Below are 25,930 nucleotides of genomic sequence, written 5' to 3'. Positions count from 1 at the left end.
TAGGGAAGATCTTCCTAGTTCCCTTCTGTCTTTTGTTATAGTTCTTAATGATTGCCAGCAGTTTGTAGCTGTACCATCTTCTTAATCCCTTTTAGCACTTGTCTAAAATTTAAGTTTCCTAATAAGTCACCCCTTCACAGTGGAGTCCAACCGAGGTGTCCCCTTTATGTTCTCAGTGGTGGTTTTTCTGTGATTGGACCGAATAACTATACCTGTGTGTTTATTAAATTTCTATCTCACAAAATTCTGAAGATCTCATGAAATAATAGTATGTGTAAAGAACCTAGGTCTGGCCAGGCACGGTGGCTCACGCCTGTAATCCCAGCACTTTGAGAGGCCAAGGCAGGCGGATCACCTGAGGTCAGGAGTTCGAGACCAGCCTGGCCAACATGGTGAAACCTCATCTCTACTAAAAATACAAAAATGGTGGTGCATGCCTGTAATCCCAGATACTCAGGAGGCTGGGGCACAAGAATCACTTGAACCCGGGAGGCGGAGGTTGCAGTGAGCCAAGATCATGCCATTGCACTGCAGCTTGGGCGAAAGAGGGAAACTGTCTCAAAAAAAGAAGAAGAAGAAGAACCAAGGTCTGAGAAATATCTCAATAAATAGTAGCTACAAGTTTACCTGTTAAACCAGAGGAGACATGAAAGCAATCCATACTTTCTAGGACTTTGTAGGGCCAACAGGTGTTGACTGAGGTGAATTGACCTGCCTGAAGATAGTAGAGAGTGAGATGCTGTTTATTCTTTTTTTTTTGAGATGGAGTTTTGCTCTGTTCAAGCGATTCTCCTGCCTCAGCCTCCTGAGCTGCTGGGATTACAGGTGCACACCACTGTGTCCGGGTAATTTTTGTATTTTTGTAGAGACGGAGTTTCACCATGTTGACCAGGCTGGTCTTTAACTCCTGATCTCAAGTAATCTGCCCACCTTGGCCTCCCAAATTGCTGGGATTATAGGCGTGAGCCACTGCACCCAACTGAGATGCTGTTTATTCTAACATTTGTTCCACTGTGAACCTTGAAGTTAGATTTCAAGTATTCAAAGTAGTAGTTCCTAGAGATATCATAATTAATAATTAAGATTTAATTTTTGTTGATTTTTCTTTTGGTATTTTTCCACTTTTATCAGGGCATACCAATTCAGTCACCATGAGCTGGAGCTTCCTGACTCGCCTGCTAGAGGAGATTCACAACCATTCCACATTTGTGGGGAAGATCTGGCTCACTGTTCTGATTGTTTTCCGGATCGTCCTTACAGCTGTAGGAGGAGAATCCATCTATTATGATGAGCAAAGCAAATTTGTGTGCAACACAGAACAGCCGGGCTGCGAGAATGTCTGCTATGATGCGTTTGCACCCCTCTCCCATGTACGCTTCTGGGTGTTCCAGATCATCCTCGTGGCAACTCCCTCCGTGATGTACCTGGGCTATGCTATCCACAAGATTGCCAAAATGGAGCACGGTGAAGCAGACAAGAAGGCAGCTCGGAGCAAGCCCTATGCAATGCGCTGGAAACAACACCGGGCTCTGGAAGAAACGGAGGAGGACAACGAAGAGGATCCTATGATGTATCCAGAGATGGAGTTAGAAAGTGATAAGGAAAATAAAGAGCAGAGCCAACCCAAACCTAAGCATGATGGCCGACGACGGATTCGGGAAGATGGGCTTATGAAAATCTATGTGCTGCAGTTGCTGGCAAGGACCGTGTTTGAGGTGGGTTTTCTGATAGGGCAGTATTTTCTATATGGCTTCCAAGTCCACCCGTTTTATGTGTGCAGCAGACTTCCTTGCCCTCATAAGATAGACTGCTTTATTTCTAGACCCACTGAAAAGACCATCTTCCTTCTGATAATGTATGGTGTTACAGGCCTTTGCCTCTTGCTTAACATTTGGGAGATGCTTCATTTAGGGTTTGGGACCATTCGAGACTCACTAAACAGTAAAAGGAGGGAACTTGAGGATCCGGGTGCTTATAATTATCCTTTCACTTGGAATACACCATCTGCTCCCCCTGGCTATAACATTGCTGTCAAACCAGATCAAATCCAGTACACCGAACTGTCCAATGCTAAGATCGCCTACAAGCAAAACAAGGCCAACACAGCCCAGGAACAGCAGTATGGCAGCCATGAGGAGAACCTCCCAGCTGACCTGGAGGCTCTGCAGCGGGAGATCAGGATGGCTCAGGAACGCTTGGATCTGGCAGTTCAGGCCTACAGTCACCAAAACAACCCTCATGGTCCCCGGGAGAAGAAGGCCAAAGTGGGGTCCAAAGCTGGGTCCAACAAAAGCACTGCCAGTAGCAAATCAGGGGATGGGAAGACCTCCGTCTGGATTTAATCCTGGCGGGCTTAAAACCTGTGCTTTTCATAGTTTATGGTAAGCAGCAGCTCACTGAATAATGACTTCCATTGAGTAAACATTTGGGTCTGGTTATCTTCAGGGATGCTGTTGGTTCATGATCCAAGCTCAGGGGACTCTGGAGGCGGGGCTGGGCTGAGGGGGAGAAAGGGAAACACAGTGCTCCCGGGCACATGTTCTTAGCAATAATACAGTTGCAGAACTTTACATTTGTGTCTTCCAGATCTGGAGAAGAACAGACATATTTAAATCATTCTTGTTGAACAGTTTTTGTATGTACAGTATTATGGTACTTTTTTTTTAGTATGAGAACTTTTTTTGTATTTGTACATTGAACTGCTGTAGTTATACTTTTATATTAAAGGGGAAAAAGTCCTTATAAGTAATGCCTATTAGGCTAGTGCTATTACTTTGTTCAGCAAATTCTACCCTGGCTTTAGAGTTTTTAATAGATGCTACACCTAATAAAAGTGCCTCTCATATTGCAGGAACGATTTCAGATATGTAAGGAGACTGAAGAGGAGATACCAGTTTTTAGTCTTGGAAAGCGAGTTCACAGTAGAAGGATGTTGAGATCTTTCTTTTACGTGAGAAATCTTTGAATCTCATTCATGCGATCAGAGTTGTAGCCAATTTTTGAAAACCTTATTTTCAAAGGAAATAAATGATTCACTATAGGATTCTTTTAAATATCAAGCATCACCAGTATATGCTTTGGTGGTATGTGTATATAACTTAAAGTTCTTTCAAAAGCCTGATACAGAAACGTGTCCCCAGTTTGGTAGCAATGTGGAAAACCTGGCTAGAGATGATGTGGAGCTGTCCCTCAGAAAGCAAAGCCATGCCTGGAATCCCCAATAGGATGCTTAGTTGTGAACCTGTTTGATTTGCCTTCAGCCTCTATCCAGAAACCTGCCCGTTTCCCTCCCTCTGGTTAAGAAGCCAGTGGTGGACATTTTCTTTGTTAACATTAGAAATGCAAACATTCCCTTGTCAACCAAGAATACTCAGAGCTACTTGTATTGGAAATAGCAGAAGGCCTAAATCCAAATTTCTTATTTTTTATAATTTACCGTAGAACTTTTGTGATTAAATTCTTACTTCTGCCAGTGGAGGTTTATGCCTGAAAGGTCATGGGGTCCTGTCTGTAAATAGACCTAAACAGAAGTGCAGTATTTATTCCTTGTAGGCATAATGTGTTTGTCACTGACAAGCATTCATGTTCATCCCACTAGTCTTTTATTGTCATTTTCAACCTTATGTTGGAGAGCCTTTCTTTCTCATGATGTTCACATTATCTTAAGTTTTGTGAGCTTCTGAGAAAGAGCTTGGTAAAGGTTTATATCTTAATTGTAAAATGCCAGTTCTCCATTATTTAGATGAATAGTAGAACACTGCACCCTTTGTGCAGTGTTTTTCTTTGTTTCTCTATTGCATTCCTACCCCCACCAAAAAAAGAAACTTAAGGACATTTTTTTGAGACAGGGTCTCCCTCTTTCACCCAGGCTGGAGTGCAGCAGCATGATCTCAGCTCACTGCAGCCTCTGCCTCCCAGGCCCAAGCGATCATTCCACCTCAGCCCCCTGATTAGCTGGGACTACAGGCATATGCCACCATACTTGGCTAATTCTTTTTAAAAAATTTTTTTTTAGAGATGAGGTCTCACTATGTTGCCCAGGCTGGCCTCGAACTTTTGGGTTCAAGTGATCCTCCCGCCTCAGCCTCTCAAAGTGTTAGTATTATAGGCGTGAGCCACCATGCCCAGCCTAGAAAATTTAACCTTATCTTTTAGCCATTCATTTACTTTTATTTGCTTTTTTAAAAAAAAATCTTTAAATTTTAGCCTAGAGAAGCACCTCAGGAACTCTAAACATCTTAAGCAAAAATTAAACTCAGGTGAGACTGAAGGAGAAATTTCAGAAAGTAATACACATGTACATCATGGGTAATTAATAGACATGCACAGTTTCCTTCAAATCAAATGTTTAATAAGGAAATTCATATAATTCCAAGAAAACAGGCAAAATTTTGGATACATAAGCCTAGCTAAGATAAAGAACTACCAGTTAATTCTTAACGTCACTGGAGCTTCCAACAGGTTTTTTAATTGAAGGACAAAGAGTATCCATACATTTGTGTTATCTCTTCAGAGCCTGAGGGAGAAGAGAGTGGCTTTGCCAGTGGAAAGGTTGGGGATTTGAGAATGATACAGGGGGAAGGAGTCAAGCAGAAATGCCCGGAAGAACCAGGCAAAGACATTTGGCGCCAGAAGCATCCACTTAGTTTCTATGAAGAGTGCCCCTGGTGTTTCATCTTGGCCTGTTTTGATGAGAATGTTATCTTTTGTGTCTGGATAACTCATCAGCTTCTTAAATACATATAAAGATATTCTGTCACCTCCCCACATGCACATACTTTTAAAATCTATTTTTATTCTCTTGCTAAAGTTGTAATTATGTCAAGAATTTTCCAGCTCTAACTGCCTTCTTAGTACATGTCTTTCTGCCTTTGAAGCATATGAGTTTGCCAAAGTCATTTTCCCCTAATGACATATTGTGGACTTACATTAAGAAAATGGGCCAGGCGCGGTGGCTCAAACCTGTAATCCCAGCACTTTAGGAGGCCCAGGCGGCTGGATTACCTGAGGTCAGGAGTTCAAGACCAGACTGGCCAACATGGTGAAACTCCGTCTCTACTAAGTACAAAAATTACCCAGGCGTGCTGGGTGGACGCCTGTAATCCCCGCTACTTGGGAGGTTGAGGCAGGAGAATTGCTTGAACCCAGGAGGCAGAGGTTGCAGTGAGCCGAGATCACACCATTGCACTCCAGCCTGCAAGACAGAGTGAAACTCTTGTCTCAAAAAAAAAAAAGAAAATGAGCCTATTGATGTCTAGCTAACCCATTGGTGGGGTCTGCATTGAATCTGTAAGAATATTGTTCTGGAACATGCAGGTGGGGTTTGTATAAAAAGCCTGTCCAACATTTAGTTCCCACCCCCATCAGAATCATACTGTTTTGAATTGCCATATAATAGACATGCTCCATCATGACACTTGTTTCTCCTCTAAATACAAGTTGAGTGCTTAGTCCTTCACCTGCTAGAATCAGGATACAATCAACATGATTATGTTCCTTAACACACTTGGATTTATGCAGATGTGGTGTGTCCTTTGCTCTTCTTTATTTTCTTAAGACGGAGTCTTACTCTTGTCGCTCAGGCTGGAGTGCAATGGCGTGATTTCGGCTCACTGCAACCTCCGCCTCCTGGGTTCAAGCGATTCTCCTGCCTCAGCCTCCCGAGTAGCTGGGATTACAGGCACGACCACCATACCCGGCTAATTTTTTTTGCATTTTTAGTAGAGACAGGGCTTCATCATGTTGGCCAGGCTGGTCTCCAACTCCTGACCTTGTGATCCGCCCACCTCAGCTTCCCAAAGTGCTGGGATTACAGGCGTGAGCCACCGCGCCTGGCCTGCTCTTCCTAAAACCCGTTATTCAGAAGATTTGTAAAAGAAATAGGCTTTTTTTTTTGGTTAATTCAAACTTGAGGGGAAAATTAGCATTTTCCCCCAAAGAAATGTTAATGTTCATTTTGTGGCTTTGTTTTTGCTTATTATTTAGTGTGTTCACTTAAAGCCACAAGTATGTTACATCATTTGAAGTCAGTTTTTCTGGGGATTTTCCTTGACTAATGTCTATAGAATTATTTGCTCTTGATAAAAATTAACTTTGCAATCCAGAATGATTTTCACAGTTTAGGACTTCCACATAATGTGTTTTTTTTTGGAAGGACATCTGTATCTTTAAAGGGGAAAAAAATCAGTATTAGGTACTTTATTAACTCATTTATTCATGACATGAAATTAGGCAGATCACTTTACTTTTTCAAGTTTCAGGAGCCATGTACATCTCAAGTATTACGAAGTGATTAGAAAAGGCCTCTGGTAAAAGGCGTTCAAGGACCAACCATTATTATCGGTCACTTGTTTGAACTTGGCGCTTAAAAAGTTGGACTGTGATGCTTTGGTGCTCTTTATCACAGACATCAGTGATGGTCTGAAACACTCTCTAGCAGTTGATACCAAGAATGGACTTACATGTTATCAGTTACACTCATGATTTACTCGTTCAGCTTCTACAAGTCCATACTTTATGCTTTCTGTCTCATTTAAGAGACAGTCCACTTCTGAAAATAACATCGATAGTTGATACATTTTTGGCTAGCCAGCTTTATGTAAAAGGCAAGTATGTTAGACATGCACAGTTTCCTTCAAATCAAATGTTTAATAAGGTACTTCAAGAAACGCCTTTTTAAAAATCAAAGGTTTTGGCCAGGCGTGATGGCTCACACCTGTAATTCCAGCACTTTGGGAGGCCAAGGCGGGCGAATCACAAGGTCAGGAGTTTGAGACCAGCCTGGCCAACATGGTGAAACCCCGTCTCTACTAAAAATACCAAAAATTAGCCAGGCGTGGTGGCGGGCACCTGTAATCCCAGCTACTCAGGAGGCTGAGATGAGAATCACTTGATCCCAGGAGGTAGAGGTTGCAGTGAGCCAAGATTGCGCCATTGCACTTCAGCCTGGGCAATGAGTGAAACTAACTCTCAAAAAAAATAATAATAATAGTAATAATAAAGTCCCTGCATGCAGTTTGGAAATAAAATTTAAACTTATCTATATATAATAAATATGTAATAATTCACAGTCACCATCAAATGTTGGAATCATTGAATTGCATACTTGTACTCATTCTGGCCACATCATGAAGAGTTTAAAGATTTGTATTTGCTGTTGTCCCTATGTAGTTCTGTTGATGTTTGGTTTTGTTTTTTGGGGTTTGTTCTGAGCCCAGGCTGGAGTGCAATGGCACAGTCTCAACTCACTACAGCCTGGACCTCCTGGGCTCAAGCAATCCTCCCACTTCACCCTCCTAAGTTGCTGGGCTGGAGGTGCTTACCACCACACCTGGCTAATTTTTGTATTTTTTGTAGAGACAGGGATCTCACTATGTTGCCCAGAATGGTCTCAAACTCCTGGGCCCAAGCAATCCTCCCGTCACAGCCTCCCAAGGTGCTGGGATTACAGGCATAAGCCACTGTGCCCAGCCTGTTTTTAATAATGATATTAAGTGGGTTTGGTTCCTGTGTTATTAATCAACGTTAAAAATCGTACTTTTTTAAAAAAGAAACCATGGTATTCTAAAATCAGGAGTCCAAATAAAAGAAAATTCTCGGCTGTGCGTGGTTGCTAACGCCTGTAATCCCAGCACTTTGGGAGGCTGAGGTGGGTGGATCACTAGCAGTCAGGAGTTTGAAACAAGCCTGGCCAACATGGTAAAACCCCCTCTCTACTAAAGTACAAAAATTAGCTGGGCATGGTGCTGCACACCTGTAATCCGAGCTACTCGGGATGTTGAGGCATGAGATTTCCTTGAACCCGGAAGGCAGAGGTTGCTGTGAGCCGAGATCACGCCACTGCACTCCAGCCTGGGCGACAGAGTAAGACTGTCGCCAAAAAGGAAAAAAGTTCTCCAGTGCAGTTTCTACAGAGTTAAAAGAAGTAATAGTTCTGGCTGGGTGTGGTGGCTTACGCCTGTAATCCCAACACTTTGGGAGGCCAAGGCAGGTGGATCATATGAGGTCAGGAGTTCGAGACCAGCCTGGCCAACATGGCAAAACTGTCTGTACTAAAAATATAAAAATTAGGTATGGTGGCACGCGCCTGTAATTACAGTTACTTGGGAGGCTGAGGCATGAGATGAGAATCTCTTGAACCCAGGAGGCGGAGGTTGCAGTGAGCTGAGATTGCACCACTGCACTCCAGCTTGGGTGATGAAGTGAGACAAAAAAAAAAAAGGTACTAATTCTGCATTTCAGAGTTGGCTTGTTGAACCAGGCTATATGCTTCCAAGATTTAAAATATTTTTCTGTATTATACTCTCAATTGTGTTTTTCAAAATCTCTTACAGAAATCTACCTCAGGCACTAAATGTTATGACATGGGTAGCATATTGATATCGGAAACTTAGCTAGGACTTCCAGCCTTTTAAGATAATTTAAATGTAAAATTAAATGGTTAACCAGCAATCTAATGTCATGTGGTGTGCAGTTTGGATATTGCATGAACAGCTAAGGAATCACCTGTTCTAGTGCCAAAGATCACTCATTGCTAATTTTGTTCTGTACAGCTTGTGTAAAACTTTCATGGTGGAGACGGACTCTGTGTGCTCAGGGCCTTGTCTCTAGGAAGATTTTGTCAATTCCAAATACAGTTTTGAAGATTCATTTGTGGTTTGTGCTTCCTTTCTCAGAATTCGAAACCAACTGAAAATCAGCTGCCAGGAAATGTCATATTGAGGATTTTACCCTATTTATATAAAATAATACCCAAGAGCTTAGTGATATACACAGAAAACCTAATACGAAAATCTCTTCCTCATACATTTCACCTGTAAGTTGATCTTGGTGGGAATACTTGAGCAGAGAAATTTCCAACTAAAGGTTTGGGCTTAAAAAATGCCTTTTTTCATAGCTGATTTGAAGCTCTTCTGGGACTACTGTGGCTAAATAGGTCAGCATATTCGTGGCGTCGCAATCTCGGGAATATAGGTAGCCTGGTGGGGGAGGCTGGGGTCTAAGCTCAAAAGCTGGGAATGCACCCTTGACTTCCCTCGGTTCTGGAGGCCTTTCCTGGAGTGCCTGCTGCAAGGAACCCTTTGTGGCAGCAGAGTCAGCAGTGTCGTTGAAAAGCCTAATCCACCTCCTGAGAAGGAAGCAGCAATGCCCTCTTGTTCCCTCAGACACGGGATAGCTGACTGGTAGGTCACGAACAGCTCACCCTCAGCAGCACAGATTGTAAACTGGTCAGCCAACCATATTTGGTAATGAACTTGTGAGCTATTTGAACGCTATTGGAGCAGTTAAATCATTCTGAATCTGTTAGTTTTGAAAGTAGATTCTTTGGCAGATTTGCCGTCAGAACGGAGACTAATACCTGAAAAAGGTATTGGCATCAAATCTGTTTTCTTTGCTACACAGAGTTTGAAAACTGTTTTTAAGGTTTTAAGGGCTTATATGATACTTGTAGGGTTTGTTTCCTTTAGATATCTCCCGTTGGAAGCAGGTTACACAAAGGCATGAAAAATATGGAAGTAGAGGCAAATTTGGGAACAGAATCCAGGTCTGTACAATCCAGTATCCTTTGTTCTTGCAAGAGGAGGGTCCAGAAGCAGCTGTTAGGGGGTGCTCACAAGGGTTTAGGGGCATCTTTGTTGGGTGGACCTTGCATCTGTCTATTACAATACTTTTTCAAAATGTAACCATTGGACCATTGGACTACTTGTTAGAAGTAACTGGAATGCTATTAACATAGATTCCTAGGCCGAGGCGGGCGGATCACGAAGTCAGGAGATTGAGTCCATCCTGGCTAACATGGTGAAACCCCATCTCTACTAAAAATACAAAAAAATTAGCCAGCCATGGTGGTGGGCGCCTGTAGTCCCAGCTACTCGGGAGGCTGAGGCAGGAGAATGGTGTGAACCTGGGAGGCAAAGTTTGCAGTGAGCCGAGATCGCGCCACTGCACTCCAGCCTGGGCAACAGAGCTAGACTCTGTCTCAAAAAAAAAAAATTTTATATATATATATATATCAGAGAGAGAGAGAGCGATATATAGATTCCTAGTCTGGGCAACATAGTGAGACCCTGTCTCTACAAAAAATAAGCAAAAAATTAGCTAGGCATGGTAGTACTCACCTGTAGTCCAAGCTCCTTGGGAGGCTGAGGCAGGAAGATCGGTTGACCTCCAAGGTGGAGGCTGCAGTGAGCCGTGGTTGCACCACTGCACGCCACCCTGGATGGCAGAGCGAGAGCGAGACCCTGTCTATCTCTCTCTCTCTATATGTGTGTGTGTGTGTGTGTATATTTTAGATCCATCGCAGACCTACATAATCAGAACTAACAAGTTCTCTGGGGGATTCATTTTTTAAAACCTTTTATTAAGATATAATTTACATGGAGTAAAACTGTTGTATAGTTAGAAATGCATACAGTTAAGTAACCACACCAGAAAGATGCAGAATAGTTGCATTACTCCCAAATTATCTGGTGATTCTTATGTACATTATAGTTTGAAAACCACTCATTTTTTAAAAAATTGAAGTAGCCAAAATAAAAGGGGCAAGAGAATTGTTTTGAATTATCTCCTCTGTTCAAGAAGGTTTAGACCTAGCGTAGCACATAAGTTTCATCTCATCAGTCAGTTCAGAATGACTGCTGGCTCCCTGGAGGGGAGACCTACATAGAAGATCCAGGGACTCCTCTGGGTTCAGCCAAATAATCTATCAGTGATTTTGAGGTTGGGGCAGGGTTGATGGAAGAGTGTGCCATCCCTGACTAGATGTTAAGCGTGTTTCAAAATATCATTGATATGGGAGTGCTGGGAAGGGAAGAGGTGGTCCCTTTAAATGATATGGAAGTGGGGAAGGGAAGTGCTGCATAGAGGATGGCATGGTTCCTGGCTAGGGCTCCACCCCCACGGACCTAGCTGAAGACTGGCATTTCCTGCCCAAATGCTTCGCCCCCAATCCCTAGACCCTAGTAGGCAGATGCAGGCGGCTGGACGTCCGGAGGAACACACCGACAGGCACTGGCGCTCTGGCAGGCCACCGACCTGCAGAAGCAGAATGACATGGAGTTTGGCCTGAGCAGTCAGAGGAGAGCCCGGGCCGCCAAGCGGCCAGACTCCAGGGGAAAACCATCTCCCTTCTGGCTCCCCCATCTGCTGAGAGCTACTTCCACTCAATAAAACCTTGCACTCATTCTCCAAGCCCACGTGCTATCCGATTCTTCCAGTACACTAAGGCAAGAACCTCGGGATACAGAAAGCCCTCTGTCCTTGCAGTGAGGCAGAGGTCTAATTGAGCTAACACAAGCTGCCTATAGACGGCTAAACCAAAAGAGCAAAACTAAAAGCACACACTGTAACATACGCCCACTGGGGCTTCAGCTGTAAACATTCACCCCTAGACACTGTCTTGGGGGTCAGAGCCCAACAGCCTGCCCATCTGTATGCTCCCCTAGAAGTTTGAGGTTTGAGCAGCGGGGCACTGAAGAAGTGAGCCACTCCCCCATCGCACACCCTGCAAGGGGACAAGGGAACTTTTCCTGTTTCATCATGAAATAATGGATTTAGTGGCCGGGAGGGGTGGCTCATGCCTGTAATCCCAGCACTTTAGGAGGCTGAAGCGGGTGGATCACGAGGTCAGGAGTTCCAAGACCAGCCTGGCCAAGATGGTGAAACCCCGTCTCTACTAAAAATACAAAAATTAGCTGGGCGTAGTGGAAGGCGCCTGTAATCCCAGCTACTCAGGAGGCTGAGGCAAGAGAATTGTTTGAATCTGGGGCGGGAGGGCAGAGGTTGCAATGAGTCAAGATCGCACCACTGCACTCCAGCCTGGGTAACACAGTGAGACTCCATCTCAAAATAAATAAAATATGGATTTAGAACTTCTGGATCATGACTATGACTAGGCCCATGTGTAAAGAACCATCTCACCTTGTGTGTAAGCAAGAATTGGTGTCATTACTTAGAAATTTCTCCTTCCTACAGTTAATGACATCTTGGAGTAACTTAGAAACAGGAAGTGACTCAGGATTGGAAAGCACCAGAAAAAGAGCTGCTGACATGACATGGTGACAAGCATTCTTTGTCAACTGACTTTTTCTCCCGCCCCCTGGATCCTAAGGAAATGGCACGGCATTTCCTTGCCCTGCCCTTGACGTGCTCTGCCTACTCTAAGCTAGATAGGGGCTTGTGAAAGAAAAACCTAAAGAAGCCCCCTGCACGTGCCTGGAGGAAAGAACTGATGTCTTCGTCTTTGCCCTCAGCCAAACCGCCACAAGTATCCTTGTCTGCCTGGCTCTCCTGGGGCCATCACAGAGGGCTGGGGATGCTGACAGCCGTAAACTCCAGGCGAGGCAGAACCAAGCAGCTGTTCATAAGCGATTTCAGTGCATGTCCAGTGACCCGAATGGGACCTGACCATGGGGAAAATGATACAGAACTAGATCGCTTTCTTTAAATTTTATTTTTAGTTTGTGTACTCCTATGGAAGTGTAATTTTATCTTTGTGCTGGGAACACTGAAAAGCACTGACGGGGAGCTCCTTTGGCCTGGCCCATTTTTCTGAAAGCACATTGCAGCTGTGGCTTCTGCCCAGCAGGCAGAGACTGATGTTAGATCCTGTACCCAGCTGCTGCTGGGAGAAGGGACAGACTCAGCCTCTGACTGCAGGGGCATCTGCAGGAAGATCGGGGAACCTGAAGACACTTTTAACAGCAAAAGCCCTGGAAACAGTAAGTGCAAATTGTTCCGTGGATTGTTGACTTCACATTCAAACCATCGGGAAGTGATCGAGACTGGAAGTGTCGACAAGGATCCGCAGGGTCTGGGACCAGAGACCAGCTTGTGATCCTGCTGTGGAGTGCTAGGGGTCTGCTCTGGGGAGGGGGCTTTGGCCTAGAAGAGACATGGTATAGGGTGGGGACTGTTACAGTCATGCAACACTTAACATCAGGAGATTCTGTCATTGTACAAATATAGAGTGAACTCACACAAACCTGTACAGCATAGCCTACTACACACGTAGTCTCTGTGGTATAGCCTATTGCTGCTAGGCTACAAACCCATCCAGTGTGTGTCTATACGGAATGCTGTAGACAATGGCAACACAATGGTATTTGTACATCTAGACATATCTAAACAAAAGGTACAGTGAAAGATAAAATATTTACAGTATAAAAGATTTTTTAAAAAGGCTGGGTGTGGTGGCACACTCCTGTAATCCCAGCACTTTGGGAGTCCTGAGGTGGGAGGATCACTTCATCCCAGGAGTTCGAGACGAGCCTGGGCAACATGGCGAAAACCCATCTTGACAAAAAATACAAAAATTAGCCGGGCGTGGTGGTGGGAGCCTGTAATCCCAGCTATTCAGGAGACTGAGGCGTGAGAATCGCTTGAACCTGGGAGGCGGAGGTTGCAGTGAGCCAGGATGGCACCACTGCACTCCAGCCTGCATGACAGAGTGAGACCCCGTCTCAAACAAGAAAAGAAAAGAAAATGTGGTCCCTCCATACAATTGAAAGTTATTCAGCCTTGAAAGAAGGAAATCCTGACACCTGGTACGTGAATGAGACTTGAAGACATTATGCTGAGTGGATTAAACCAGCCACAAAAGACAAATACTATGTGACTCCACTTATATGAGACTCAGAATAGTCAAAATCATGAAAACAACATAGAGTGGTGGTGGCCAGGGGCTGGAGGGAGTGGGGAATAGGCAGTTGTCAATGGGTATAGAGTTTTAGTTTTGCAAGATGAAAAACTTCTAGGGATCTGCTACACAAACATGCATATAGTTAACACCACTGAACTGTACTCTTTTTTTTTTCTTTTTGAGACAGAGTCTCGCTCTTTTGCCCAGGCTGGAGCGCAGTGGCATGATCTTGGCTCACCGCAACCTCAGCCTCCCGAGTAGCTGGGATTACAGGCACCTGCCACAACGTTCAACTAATTTTTGTATTTTTTAGTAGAGATGGGGTTTCGCCATGTTAGCCAGGCTGGTCTTGAACTCCTGACCTCAGGTGATCTGCCCACCTCGGCCTCCCAAAGTGCTAGGATGACAGGCGTGAGCCACCGTGCCCAGCCTAAACTGTACTCTTAAACATTGAGAGGGTAAGTTTTGTATTATGTGTTTTTTACCACAATTTAAAAATTTTTTAAATGTATTCAAACAAATAAAAGAATTTTGAGGCTCACGCCTGTAATCCCAGCACTTTGGGAGGCCAAGGCAGGCAGATCACCTGAGGTCAAGAGTTTGAGACCAGCCTGGCCAACATGGTGAAACCCTGTCTCTACTAAAACTACAAAAATTAGGTGGGCGTGGTGGCGGGCACCTGTAGTCCCAGCTACTTGGGAGGCTGAGGCAGGAGAATTGCTTGAACCCAGGAGTCGGAAGTTGCAGTGAGCCAAGATCATGCCACTGCACTCCAGCCTGAGTGACAGAGTGAAACATTCTGTGTTTGTTTTTTTTTTTTTTTGAGACGGAGTTTCGCTCTTGTTGCCCAGGCTGGAGTGCAATGATGCGATCTCGGCTGACCTCAACCTCTGCCTCCCGGGTTCAAGCAATTCTCCTGCCTCGGCTTCCCGAGTAGCTGGGATTACAGGCACATGCTACCACGCCCAGCTAATTTTGTATTTTTAGTAGAGACGGGATTTCTCCATGTTGGTCAGGCTGGTCTCAAACTCCCGACTACGGTTGATCCACCTGCCTTGGCCTCCCAAAATCCTGGAATTACAGGCTTGAGCCACTGTACCCGGCAACATTCTGTCTTTAAAAAAAAAAAAAAAAACAAGGGCCGGGCTTGGTGGCTCACGCCTGTAATCCCAGCACTTTGTGAGGCCGAGGCAGGCGAATCACGAAACAGATCACCTGGGCAAGAGAGGAAGACTCCATCTCAAAACGAAAAAAAGAAAAGAAAAGAAAATTAAGTCTCCCCCATGCTCCTGAGTCTCCTCACTCCTCATAGGTGACCACTGTTCAGTCTACCGTTTCTTCCCAGAAATATCTGTGCACATACAAGCATATACATATGTCTACTCTTTGCTTAGCAAACCATTTATTCAGCCAAATTACAATTGTCGTCTTTGATAATAGCAGGCCACAGACCTCCAAATCCTAAATTGGTGGCACTAAAATTAGAGAACTTATTTTGTCTTGAAGAGAACACTTGCGAATTGACCAGGAACCCCTACTGCCAGTGTACATGAATTAGACTTCCATAAAGATTATAACTTAGATGCCAGAATATACATTTTGAAATGAATGTAGGCCATCTAAAGGCATTTTTAGCTTCTAAACATTAACTTTATGGGGGCATAATTTATAGACAATAAATATACCTGTTTACAGTGCATAGAGTTCAATTAGTTTTTTTTTTTTTTTTTTTTTTTGAGAAAGGGTCTTGCTCTGTTACTCAGGCAGAAGTGCAGTAGCATGATCATAGCTCACTGCAGCCTCGATCTCCTGGGCTCAAGTGATCCTCCCACCTCAGCCTCCCAAGCAGCCAGGACTACCGGCACATGCCACTACATCTGGCTAATTTTTAAATTTTTCTGTGGATATAGGGGTCTCACTGTGTTGCCCAGGCTGGTCTTGAATTCCCAGGTTCAAGTGATTCTCTTGTCTCAGCATCCCAAAGTGTTGAGATTACAAGTGTGAGTCACTGCACCCAGCTGACTTTTTTTTTTTTTTTTTTACTGTAAATACCGTTGCCTTCTTTTGGGGGGGTTATTCTCAGTTTTAATTACTTATTGTTTTCTGGTTATGAAGATACTACGAGTTCCTTATTTTAAAATAGAGACAATTCAGAAAATAAAGAGAAACCAAAAGACATCAATAATTGCTCCATCCCTCAAAAAAAAATATTTGGCATTATTAGCATTGTCTTTTTAAAAGCGTATATGTGGCCGGGCACAGCAGCTGATGCTTGTAATCCTAACATTTTGGGAGGCCAAGGCAGGAGGATAGTTTAAGGCCGGAAGTTCAAGACCAGCTTGGGCAACATAGCAATTCTCCCATTTCCACACACACACACACACACACACAATTTAGGCCGGGCGGGGCATGGTGGCTCACGCCTGTAATCCTAGCACTTTGGGAGGCCAAGATGAGTGGATCACAAAGTCAGGAGAGTGAGACCATCCTGGCTAACATGGTGAGACCCTGTCTCTACTAAAAATTAAAAAATAATAAAAAAAAAATTAGCCAGGTGTGGTGGCGGGTGCCTGTAGTCCCAGCTGCTCGGGAGGCTGAGGCAGGAGAATGGTGTGCACCTGGGAGGCAGAGCTTGCAGTGAGTCGAGATCGTGCCACTGCACTCCAGCCTGGGTGACAGAGCAAGACTCCACCTCCAAAAAAAAAAAAGAAAAAAATTTAGGCTGGGCATGGTGGCTCATGACTATAATCTCAGCACTTTGGGAGGCCAAGGCGGGTAGATTACCTAAGTTCAGGAATTTGAGACCAGCCTGGCCAACATGGTGAAACCCCGTCTCTACTAAAAATACAAAAATTAGCCGGGTGTGGTGGCACATGCCTATGATCCCGGCTACTCGGGAAGCTGAGACAGGAGAATTGCTTGAACCCAGGAAATAGAGGTTGCAGTGAGCCAAGACTGTGCCACTGCACTCCAGCCTGTGCAATAAAGCAAGACCTTGTCTCAAAAAAAAAAAAAAAAAAAAAAAAATTGGCTGGGCACGGTGGCTCACGCCTGTAATCCCAGCACTTTGCGGGGCCGAGGAGGGCGGATCACCAGGTCAGGAGATCAAGACCATCCTGGCTAACACGGTGAAACCCTGTCTCTACTAAAAATACAAAAAAATTTGCTGGGCGTGGTGGCGGGCGCCTGTAGTCCCAGCTACTCGGGAGGCTGAGGCAGGAGAATGGCGTGAACCTGGGAGGCGAAGCTGGCAGTGAGCCGAGATCGCACCACTGCACTCCAGCCTGGGCGACAGAGCGAGACTCCGTCTCTCAAAAACAACAACAACAAAAAAAGTTTGGCTGAGTGCAGTGGCTCACGCCTGTAATCCCAGCACTTTGGGAGGCTGAGGCAGGTGGATCATCTGAGCTCGGTAGTTCAAGACCAGCCTGACCAACGTGGAGAAACCCCCATCTCTACTGAACATACAAAAAATTAGCCGGGCATGGTGGCACATTCCTGTAATCCCAGCTACTCGGGAGGCTGAGGCAGGAGAATCGCTTGAACCCGGGAGGCGGACTTTGTGGTGAGCCAAGATTGCGCCATTGCACTCCAGCCTGGGCAACAAGAGCGAAACTCTGTCAAAAAAAAAAAAAAAAAAAAAAAAGGAAATAAGATAACCCTCATTGAGGCTCTTCTGGGCAGAATGCACTGGAGCTTGCTCTTTATTTCTGGGCAAGGTACTTCAGGAGGAAGTGGGTGGGTTGGAGCCTGTTCAGAGGGAAGGGAAGGGTAGGGCAGGGCAGGGCAGGGCTGGACTGGGCAGGGCTGGACTGGGCTGGGGAGGAAAGGGCAGGGCAGGGCCCATAGCTGTGAGGAGCAGTTAGGGAACCTGAAAGGATTCTTAGACTGAGAAAGAGAAGACGTGCGCTGGGGAAACAGCATCTTTACATATTTAAAGGACTGTCTTAGGAAACGGGTCCCGGTGCATAGAAATTGCAGGGAGGCCAAACTTGGACACCATTTGAGTTTTCTGAGACAGAAGTCGTTCCTTTTTGGGGGGCTGTGTTTCCCCTTATGGTAAGAATTTGCATAAAGCCCACGAGTTGTAGAATTCTTTCTTATGTCCCTCTTGTCTTCAGATTCTGCAATTCCGTCTGAATAAACAGGATTTTAGTCTTCTTTTTTTTTTTTTTTTTTTTTGAGATGGAGTCTCGCTCAGTTGCCCAGGCTGGAGTGCAGTGGCACGATCTCGGCTCACTGCAAGCTCCACCTCCCAAGTTCACGCCATTCTCCTGCCTCAGCCTCCCAAGTAGCTGGGACTACAGGCACCCACCACCACGCCTGGCTAATTTTTTTGTATTTTTAGTGGAGACGGGGTTTCACTGTGTTAGCCAGGATGGTCTTGATCTCCTGACCTCGTGATCCGCCTGCCTCGGCCTCCCAAAGTGCTGGGATTACAGGCGTGAGCCACCGCGCCCGGCTCCATCCTCTTTTCAACAACACTGGTCATTAGGCTTGGTTTTCTTTTTCTTTTTCTTTTTTTTGAGACGAGTCTTGCTCTGTTGCCTAGGCTAGAGTGCAGTGGTGCAATCTCAGCTCACTGCAACCTGAGCCTCTGGGGTTCAATCAATTCTCCTGCCTCAGCCTCCCAAGTAGCTGGGATTATAAGTGCATGCCACCGCGCCTGGCTAATTTTCGTATTTTTAGTAGAGACGGGGTTTTACCATCTTGGCCAGGCTGGTTTCAAACTCCTGACCTCATGATCCACCCATCTCGGCCTCCCAGAGTGCTGGGATTACAGGCATGAGCCACCACTGCGCCTGGCCAGAAAAGACATTTCTACAGCGTGCATGTGCCATGGGGTATGTCTCAAATGAGCCTCCACATCCCAAAGATAACTGAAATTTCAGTTTAAACTCCAGCTGAGCAGAATAGTTGTCAGCCAAGCACGGTGGCTCATACTTGTAATCCCAGCATTTCGGGAGGCCAAGGAGGGAGGATTGCTTAAGTCCAGGAGTTCGAGACCAGCCTGGGCAAATATTGAGACTCTGTCTCCACAAAAATTAAAATTAAAATTAACTGGGGCTGGGCATGGTGGCTCACGCCTGTAATCCCAACACTTTGGGAGGCCAAGGCAGGTGGATTGCCTGAAGTCAGGAGTTCGAGAAACCCCATCTCTACTAAAAATATAAAAATTAGGTGGGTGTGGTGGCACATGCCTGTAATCCCAGCTACTCAAGAGGCTGAGGCAGGAGAATTGCTTAAACTCGGGAGATGGAGGTTGCAGTGAGCCGAGATTGCCCCACTGCACTGCAGCCTGGGCGACAGAGCGAGACCCTGTCTCAAGAAAAATAAAAATAGGCCTCGTGCAGTGGCTCACGCTTGTAATCCCAGCACTTTGGGAGGCCGAGTCAGGTGAATCACGAGGTCAGAAGTTCCAGACCAGCCTGGCCAACATGGTGAAACCCTGTCTCTACTAAAAATACAAAAAATTAGCCAGGCATGGTGGCGAGACCCTGTAATCCCAGCTACTCAGGAGGCTGAGGCAGGAGAATTGCTTGAATCCGGGAGGGGGATATTGCAGTGAGCCAAGATCGCACCACTGCACTCCAGCCCGGGCGACAGTGTGAGACTCCGTCTCAAAAATAAATAAATAAAATAAAATAACATAAGATGGTTCAGTGGCTCATGACTGTAATCCCAGCACTTTGGGAGGCGAAAGCGGGCAGATCACCCGAGGTTGGGAGTTTGAGATCAGCCTGACCAACATGGAGAAACCCCATCTTTACTAAAAATACAAAATTAGTCGGGCATTGTGGTGCATGCCTGTAATCCCGGCTACTCAAGAGGCTAAGGCAGGAGAATCGCTTGAACCCGGGAGTCAGAGGTTGTGGTGAGCCAAGATTGTGCCATTGCATTCCAGCCTGGGCAATAAGAGTGAAATTCCGTCTCCAAAAAATAATAAAATAAAATAAAATAGGGGCCAGGAGCGGTGGCTTGCGCCTGTAATCCCAGCATGTTGGGAGGCCGAGGCGGGTGGATCACCTGAGTCAGGAGTTCAAGACCATCCAGGCCAACATGGTGAAACCCTGTCTCTACTAAAAATACAAAAATTAGCTGGGCATGGTGACTCGAACCTGTAGTCCCAGCTACTCAGGAGGCTGAGGCAGGAGAATTGCTTGAACCCAGGAGGTGGAGGTTGCAGTGAGCTGAGATCACGCCACTGCACTCCAGCCTGGTGATAGAGCGAGACTCCATCTTTAAATAAATAAAATAAAATAAAATAAAACAATACAAAATAAAATAAAATAGATAAATAACTAAAATTAACTGGGTATGGTGGCACACCTATAGTCGTAGCTACTCAGGAAGCTGAAGTGGAAGGATCACTTGAGCCTGGGAGGTCGAGGCTGCAGTGAGCCATGATGGAGCCACTGCACGGCCAACAGAGCAAAGCCCTATCTCAAAAATAAATAAATAAATAAAAATAAAAATAAAATAAAACCAATAAAAGTAAAAACAGTTGTGAGTCAGTCTGGATTTTCTGGTCCCATTTTACATTTGCACATTTGTTCTAGTCTTGTGTAGCACTGAGCAGTTCACTCCACAAGCATTTATTAAGCACCACTCATGTTGCAGGCACCAGATTCCATGCTGGAACTATGACACTGTAACAGGCAGACCCCATCCCACTCTTCAAGGGGCCGACGCTGCTGAGGGGGAATAGACAGGCTGTCAGGGTTCAGGGTGCTGCGTGCTTGGACCCAAGGAGCTGATCAGAAAGTGCTCCAGGAGCACGGGTCACAGGCATCTCACCCAGGCTGGCTTTCTGGAGCAGTGATGGATAAATTGTGACCTAACAGATGAGTAGGAGTTAGTCATATAAAGTGGGCTGGAGGCCAGAAGTGGTGGTTCACCCCTGTAATCCAGCACTTTGGGAGGCTGAATTGCTTGAATGTAGGAGTTCAAGACCAGCCTGGGCAACATGGCAAAACCCTGTCTCTACAAAAAATATAAAAATTAGCCAGGTGTGGTGGCACACGCCTGTAGTCTCAATTACTCGGGGGACATGAGGTGGGAGAATCACTTGAGCCTGCAGTGGGGTGAAGGCTGCAGTGAGACGAGATTGTGCCAAAGCACTCCAGCCTAGGTGACAGAGTGAGACTCCATCTCAAAAATAAATAAAATGGGAGGAAATCATAAATGCGGGGGAAGATCCAAGGGTGACAGCTTTCAAGGAACAGGAACAGAAAGAAATTCCCAAGGCAGGAGCCTAGGGGGGAAGATGGGCTGAAACGGGCTGGAGAGGCGAGCAGGGAAGGGGCAGGTGAGCCAGAGCTCTGGCCACAGCCACGCTGGGAGGAGGGTCTGTGGTGCTCAGCCTGTAAGATTGGAGCAGGTGGTGGCATGAGCAGGAGGCTGGTTTGGAGTTGGCAGCCCCCATTGTTTGCCCCAAGGACTGGACAGCAGTGGGAACCGTGGCAGTGGGAGCAGCAATGCCACGGTGCAGTGGGGCTGCAGAGGCGCTGGGGCTGGGGGTGGGGCTGGGGGTGGTTGGGGTGGTGGTTTGTGTTTAAGGATGAAAAGGCCTGAGTTATAGGAAGGAGCAGGAGACACGGGGGAGAGGATTGGCAAATGGCAGAACCATGGCCTGAAGTGGTACAAGGGGCAGGGGCTCGAAGCAAAGTGGGAGGGGTTAGCCCTTGGGGAAGGGCCTGAAGGCGCTGGGAAGAAGCAAGCTGGGAGCTGGGGAGCTGGCCTTTCTCCTAGGAGCATGAGAGGAGAGGCCATCAGGGAGAGAAGGGGTGGGACAGGGTGAGTTCTGAAGAGAGCAGAGGGAAGTTAAATGGCAGGAAGAGGGGAGGGAACCCCGGGCACTGTGGGTGTGAAGGCCACACAGTGCCCCACTGAGGCTGGAGATGCTGGTTTTGCAGACACACCTGTCTGAGCCATCCTGGGACCCCCATACCCCTTAGAGCAGCCCTACGCCTCTACCCCACTCCTGCACTTACATCCTCCACCCAGAAATGACCCTCAGATGGGAGAAGTGACAGGTGCCCCACAATAAAATGGAGTTTTCTGCAGCAAAGTCCCTACAATGGAGTCGTAGAACGTGTTCCTCGCAGGGGCTGCTGAGATGAAGGCGACATGGTGCTTTCGGGGGCGGCTGGGATCCAGCTCCACATGGAAGAAGTGCCTGGGATTCTGCTGGAGGAAAGGCAGATAGCGAGTTTATTTTTAAACCCAAGTGGGCACCGCGGCTGCCAGAGAGAAGCAGACGGCTCTTGGGGAGAGTGGAGATTGGCAGCCGGTCAGACACTTGTCAGGAAGCCTGAGGCTGCCAAGCGGGCAGGGGTTCAGGTGGCGGAGGGCCAGGGCTGAACAGAGGGGTCTGTGGGGGTGAGGGCAGCAGCAATTAACCCTTCGGGGCCCAACACCAGCGTGGCCTAAGGACGTAGCCAGGCCTGGAGGACTGAGTGTAGTGAGCGGGGACCTCAGGCTGGGCTGCCCCTGGGGCCACATGGAGCCAGTGTAAGTGATAACTGTCCTAGTCCCTGCACCCAGTGGTGGCCCAGGCTTGGTCTCCACCTGCAGTCAGATGGGCCACGTGAATAGCCTTGCGCAAAGCAAAGGAGTCTCTCGGGGACCCCTTGCTGCTGTCCACGGTCTGAAGGCCCCTAGGCCTCTTGCACTGGGGTGTTCTTTTTTTTGAGACAGAGCCTCCTTCTGTCACCCAGGCTGGAGTGCAGCAGCGTGATCTTGGCTCACTGCAACCTCCCCTTCCCAGGTTTAAGCAATGCCCCTGTCTCAGCCTCCCGAGTAGCTGAGATTACAGGCACCAGCCACCACGCACAGCTAAGTTTTGTACTTTTAGTAGAGACAGGGTTTTACCATGTTGACCAGGCTGTTCTCTAGCTCCTGAGCTCAAGTGAGCCACCTGCCTCAGCCTCCCAAAGTGCTGGAATTACAGGTGTGAGCCACTGCGCCTGGCCACACTGTCAGCATTGTGAGGAGCCAAGTGGCACTTAGTCCTGAGAGCTGACTTGGAATGCTGCCTGTGACTGAGGTGGAGGGCATGGCTTCATGGCCTCATCAACCTCATGGGGACTTGGCGAAGTCTCGGTGGTGAACAGGCCTCCTAAGGACTCCTGCGCATGGCAAGGGCTGTCAGGGCACATTTCAGGAGCTGTCGCCAGGGATGGTCTCCAGGTTGTAACAGCTTTGGCCTCTTAGAGGACATGATCCACTGACTGGTGTTTATTTCCTACCTTTGCTTTCAACACCAAAGGCCTGAAGAGCCCAGGCCACAGGCACTGGGTTTCTGGGCTCAGCTGAAAGTCTTCAAGAATCTTCCTCAGCATGAAGCCTTGGGCCGGGGCTGCTTCTCTCTCCTGCTGGTCTTCTGGAAAGATTGACAGAAATCTTCTTTTGCCTAAAGCAAGTTCCTGGGGACCAGAGCCCCTTTCAGGGCAGGATAAATCTAGGTCTCTCACTCTAGATTAAGTTAAAAATTCCTTGATCCTGCCAACATCAGCCTGACTTGTCTCTTGCCTTCTTCTTTTTTTTTTTTTTTTTTTTTTTGAGACGGAGTCGCTCTGTCACCCAGGCTGGTGTACAATGGCGCGATCTTGGCTCACTGCAACCTCCGCCTCCTGGGTTCAAGCGATTCTTCTGCCTCAGCCTCCAGAGTAGCTGGGATTACAGGCATGCACCATCACGCCTGGCTAATTTTTTTGTATTTTTAGTAGAGACGGGTTTCACCATGTTGGCCATGCTGGTTTCCATCCCCTGACCTCGTGATCTGCCCATCTCAGCCTCCCAAAGTGCTGGGATTACAGGCGTGAGCCACTGCGCCCGGCCAGTTCTTGCCTTCTAGAAAGGACTATACACAAAGCTTCCCTCTGACCTTTAAGGAGGCGGTGTCTGCTGCTCCTGACCTAAGTCTAAGTCTTTCACGCATAGTTTTCTGTTTTCTCTTCTGTCCTTTCCTTCTTTCAAAGCTTCTTGGGTGTAAATGTTGCTTCTTAACAGTATCAGTAATAGCCACATGTAGCTGCTGAGTTTGAAACTGGGCACAATGCATCCCTGATTTCAAAGACTTTGTACAAAAAAAAAAAAAAGGATGTACCATCTCAATAATTATCTTATGTTGATTATATGTTGGTATGAGAATTTTTTGGATGTATTAGATTTATTTATTGTTTTTAGTTTTTTGAGATGGAGTCTCGCTCTGTAGCCCAGGCTGGAGTGCACCGGCACGATCTTGGCTCACTGCAAGCTCCGCCTCCCGGTTCAAGCAATCCTCCTGCCTGGGATCACAGCTGGGATTACGGATCACAGGCGCCCACTACCACATCAGCTAATTTTTGTATTTTTAGTAGAGATGGGCTTTCACCATGTTGGCCAGGCTGGTCTCGAACTCCTGACCTCATGATCCACCCGCTTCGGCCTCCCAAAGTGCTGGGATTATATAGGCTGAGCCACTGCACCCAGCCCCCCCCACCCAAAAAAATTGGCCAGGCATTAGCCGGGCATGGTGGCACGCACCTGTAATCCCAGCTACTTGGGAGGCTGAGGTGAAAGGATCCCTGGAACCCTGGAGGTGGAGGTTGCAGTGAGCCAAGATGACGCCACTCCACTAGGGTGACAGAGCAAGCTCAGTCTCAAAAAAAAAAAAAAAAAAGAAATTAGCCAGGCATGATGGCCAGCACCTGTGGTGCCAACTACTTAGGAGGCTGATGTGGGAAGATTGTTTGAGCCCCAGTGTTCAATGCTGCAGTGAGCTATGATGCATTACTACACTCCAGACTGGGCGACGGACTCGAAAAAGAAAAAAAAAGTGAGGGGTGAGGGGGATGATTCGGAGGCAACCTGGAATGGTGATTTTATCAAAAGATTTTCTTTTCTTTTCTTTTCTTTTTTTGAGACAGAGTCTTGCTCTGTGTTAGCCTCCCAAATAGCTGGGACTACAGGCCCACACCACCATGCTTGGCTAATTTTTTTTTTTTTTTTTTGAGACAGAGTCTTGCTTTGTCACCCAGGCTGGAGTGCAGTGGCACCATCTCGGCTCACTGCAACCTCCACCTCTCGGTTAAAGCAATTCTCCTGCCTCAGCCTCCCAAGTAGCTGGGACTACAGGCATGCGCCACCATGCCCAGCTGATTTTTGTATTTTTAGTAGAGATTGGATTTCACCATATTGGCCAGGCTGGTCTCAAACTCCTGACCTCGTGATCCCACCTGCCTCGGCGTCCCAAAGTGTTGGAATTACAGGTGTGAGCCACTGCGCCCGGCCGGTTAATTTTTAAAAAGTTTTTGTAAAGACAAGGTCTCACTATATTGCTCAGGCAGGTCTTGAACTCCTGGGCTCACTCAAGTGATCCTCCCACCTCAGCCTCCCAAAATAATAAAATTATAGGCGTGAGCCACTGCTCCTGGCCACAGGAATTTCTACTTTTGAAAAATAAGGGTTCCTGGGAATTCCTTGCAATAGGTGGCCTTCACTGCAAATTTCAAATTCCTGGATCCATTCCATGTTGTTTAGGAATCACTCCATCAGAGCTGCCGATAACCAGTTCCAAAACCAAAGTCAGTCTTTTCAGATGTTCCGTTTGGGCCAGATCTGATTCTCCACTCCAACCTGTGGAGCTTTATTTCCTCCTGGCCAGTTGGGAAAAAGTGAGCTGGCATCCCCAGGCAGGCAAGACAAGGGCAGAGAGTTGGGTGCCTCTCCGGCATCCGCTTGCCTACCCACGCAGGGGACACTTAGGGCTCCAGGGTTTGGTCCGAGGCTGAGAGGCATCTGGTGACTCTGCAGTGACTTTTTTTTTTTTCTTCCTTGAGACGGAGCCTTGCTCTGTCACCAAGGCTGGAGTGCAGTGGTGTGACCTCAGCTCACTGTAACCTCCGCCTCCTGGGTTCAAGCAATTCTCTATCTCAGCCTCCCAAGTAGTTGGGACTACAGGTAAGCGCCACCACACCTGGCTAATTTTTGTATCTTTCGTAGAGACAGGGTTTCACCATGTTGGCCAGGCTGGTCTCGAACTCCTGACTTCAAGTGATCCACCCGCCTTGGCCTCTCAAGTGTTGGGATTACAGGCGTGAGCCACCACGCTCGGCCTGCACTGATCTTTGAGAATCACAAAGGCTGAGCCTCACCTGTGCCCTCTCTGCCTTCCTGCCATTCATCTGCCAGAAGCCACCCTTTCCCTACCTGGAGGGTCAGCTGAACCACATATCAGACCCGGATAGACTGGGAACTGGAAACTGAGAAAGGGTTAAGCATGGGCATGGAGGAGTTGAGAGGCAG

The 25,930-nt window shown here is 46.8% G+C and overlaps 1 protein-coding gene across 4 annotated transcripts in view; it reads left to right on the top strand.

The window, feature by feature from the left end:
* GJC1 (gap junction protein gamma 1) overlaps positions 1-8,649 on the top strand; it is a 31,959-nt gene extending 23,310 nt beyond the window's left edge. For 3 of the 4 annotated variants that reach the window (XM_063629238.1, XM_055257716.2, XM_055257717.2), the window contains exon 3: positions 1,132-8,649. In XM_063629238.1, the coding sequence (XP_063485308.1) occupies positions 1,152-2,342 (1,191 nt within the window). In that variant the 5' untranslated portion in view covers positions 1,132-1,151 and the 3' untranslated portion in view covers positions 2,343-8,649. The remainder of the gene's footprint in view (positions 1-1,131) is intronic. The other variant, XM_055257718.2, reaches the window with a different exon arrangement.
* The last annotated feature ends 17,281 nt before the right edge of the window (positions 8,650-25,930 follow it).

The sequence above is a fragment of the Symphalangus syndactylus genome, chromosome 20 (assembly GCF_028878055.3).
Source record: "Symphalangus syndactylus isolate Jambi chromosome 20, NHGRI_mSymSyn1-v2.1_pri, whole genome shotgun sequence".
In the NCBI taxonomy this organism is placed as follows: domain Eukaryota; kingdom Metazoa; phylum Chordata; class Mammalia; order Primates; family Hylobatidae; genus Symphalangus; species Symphalangus syndactylus.
The sequence above is the reverse complement of the archived record's forward strand: the minus strand, read 5'-3'. Positions and strand labels throughout refer to the sequence as shown.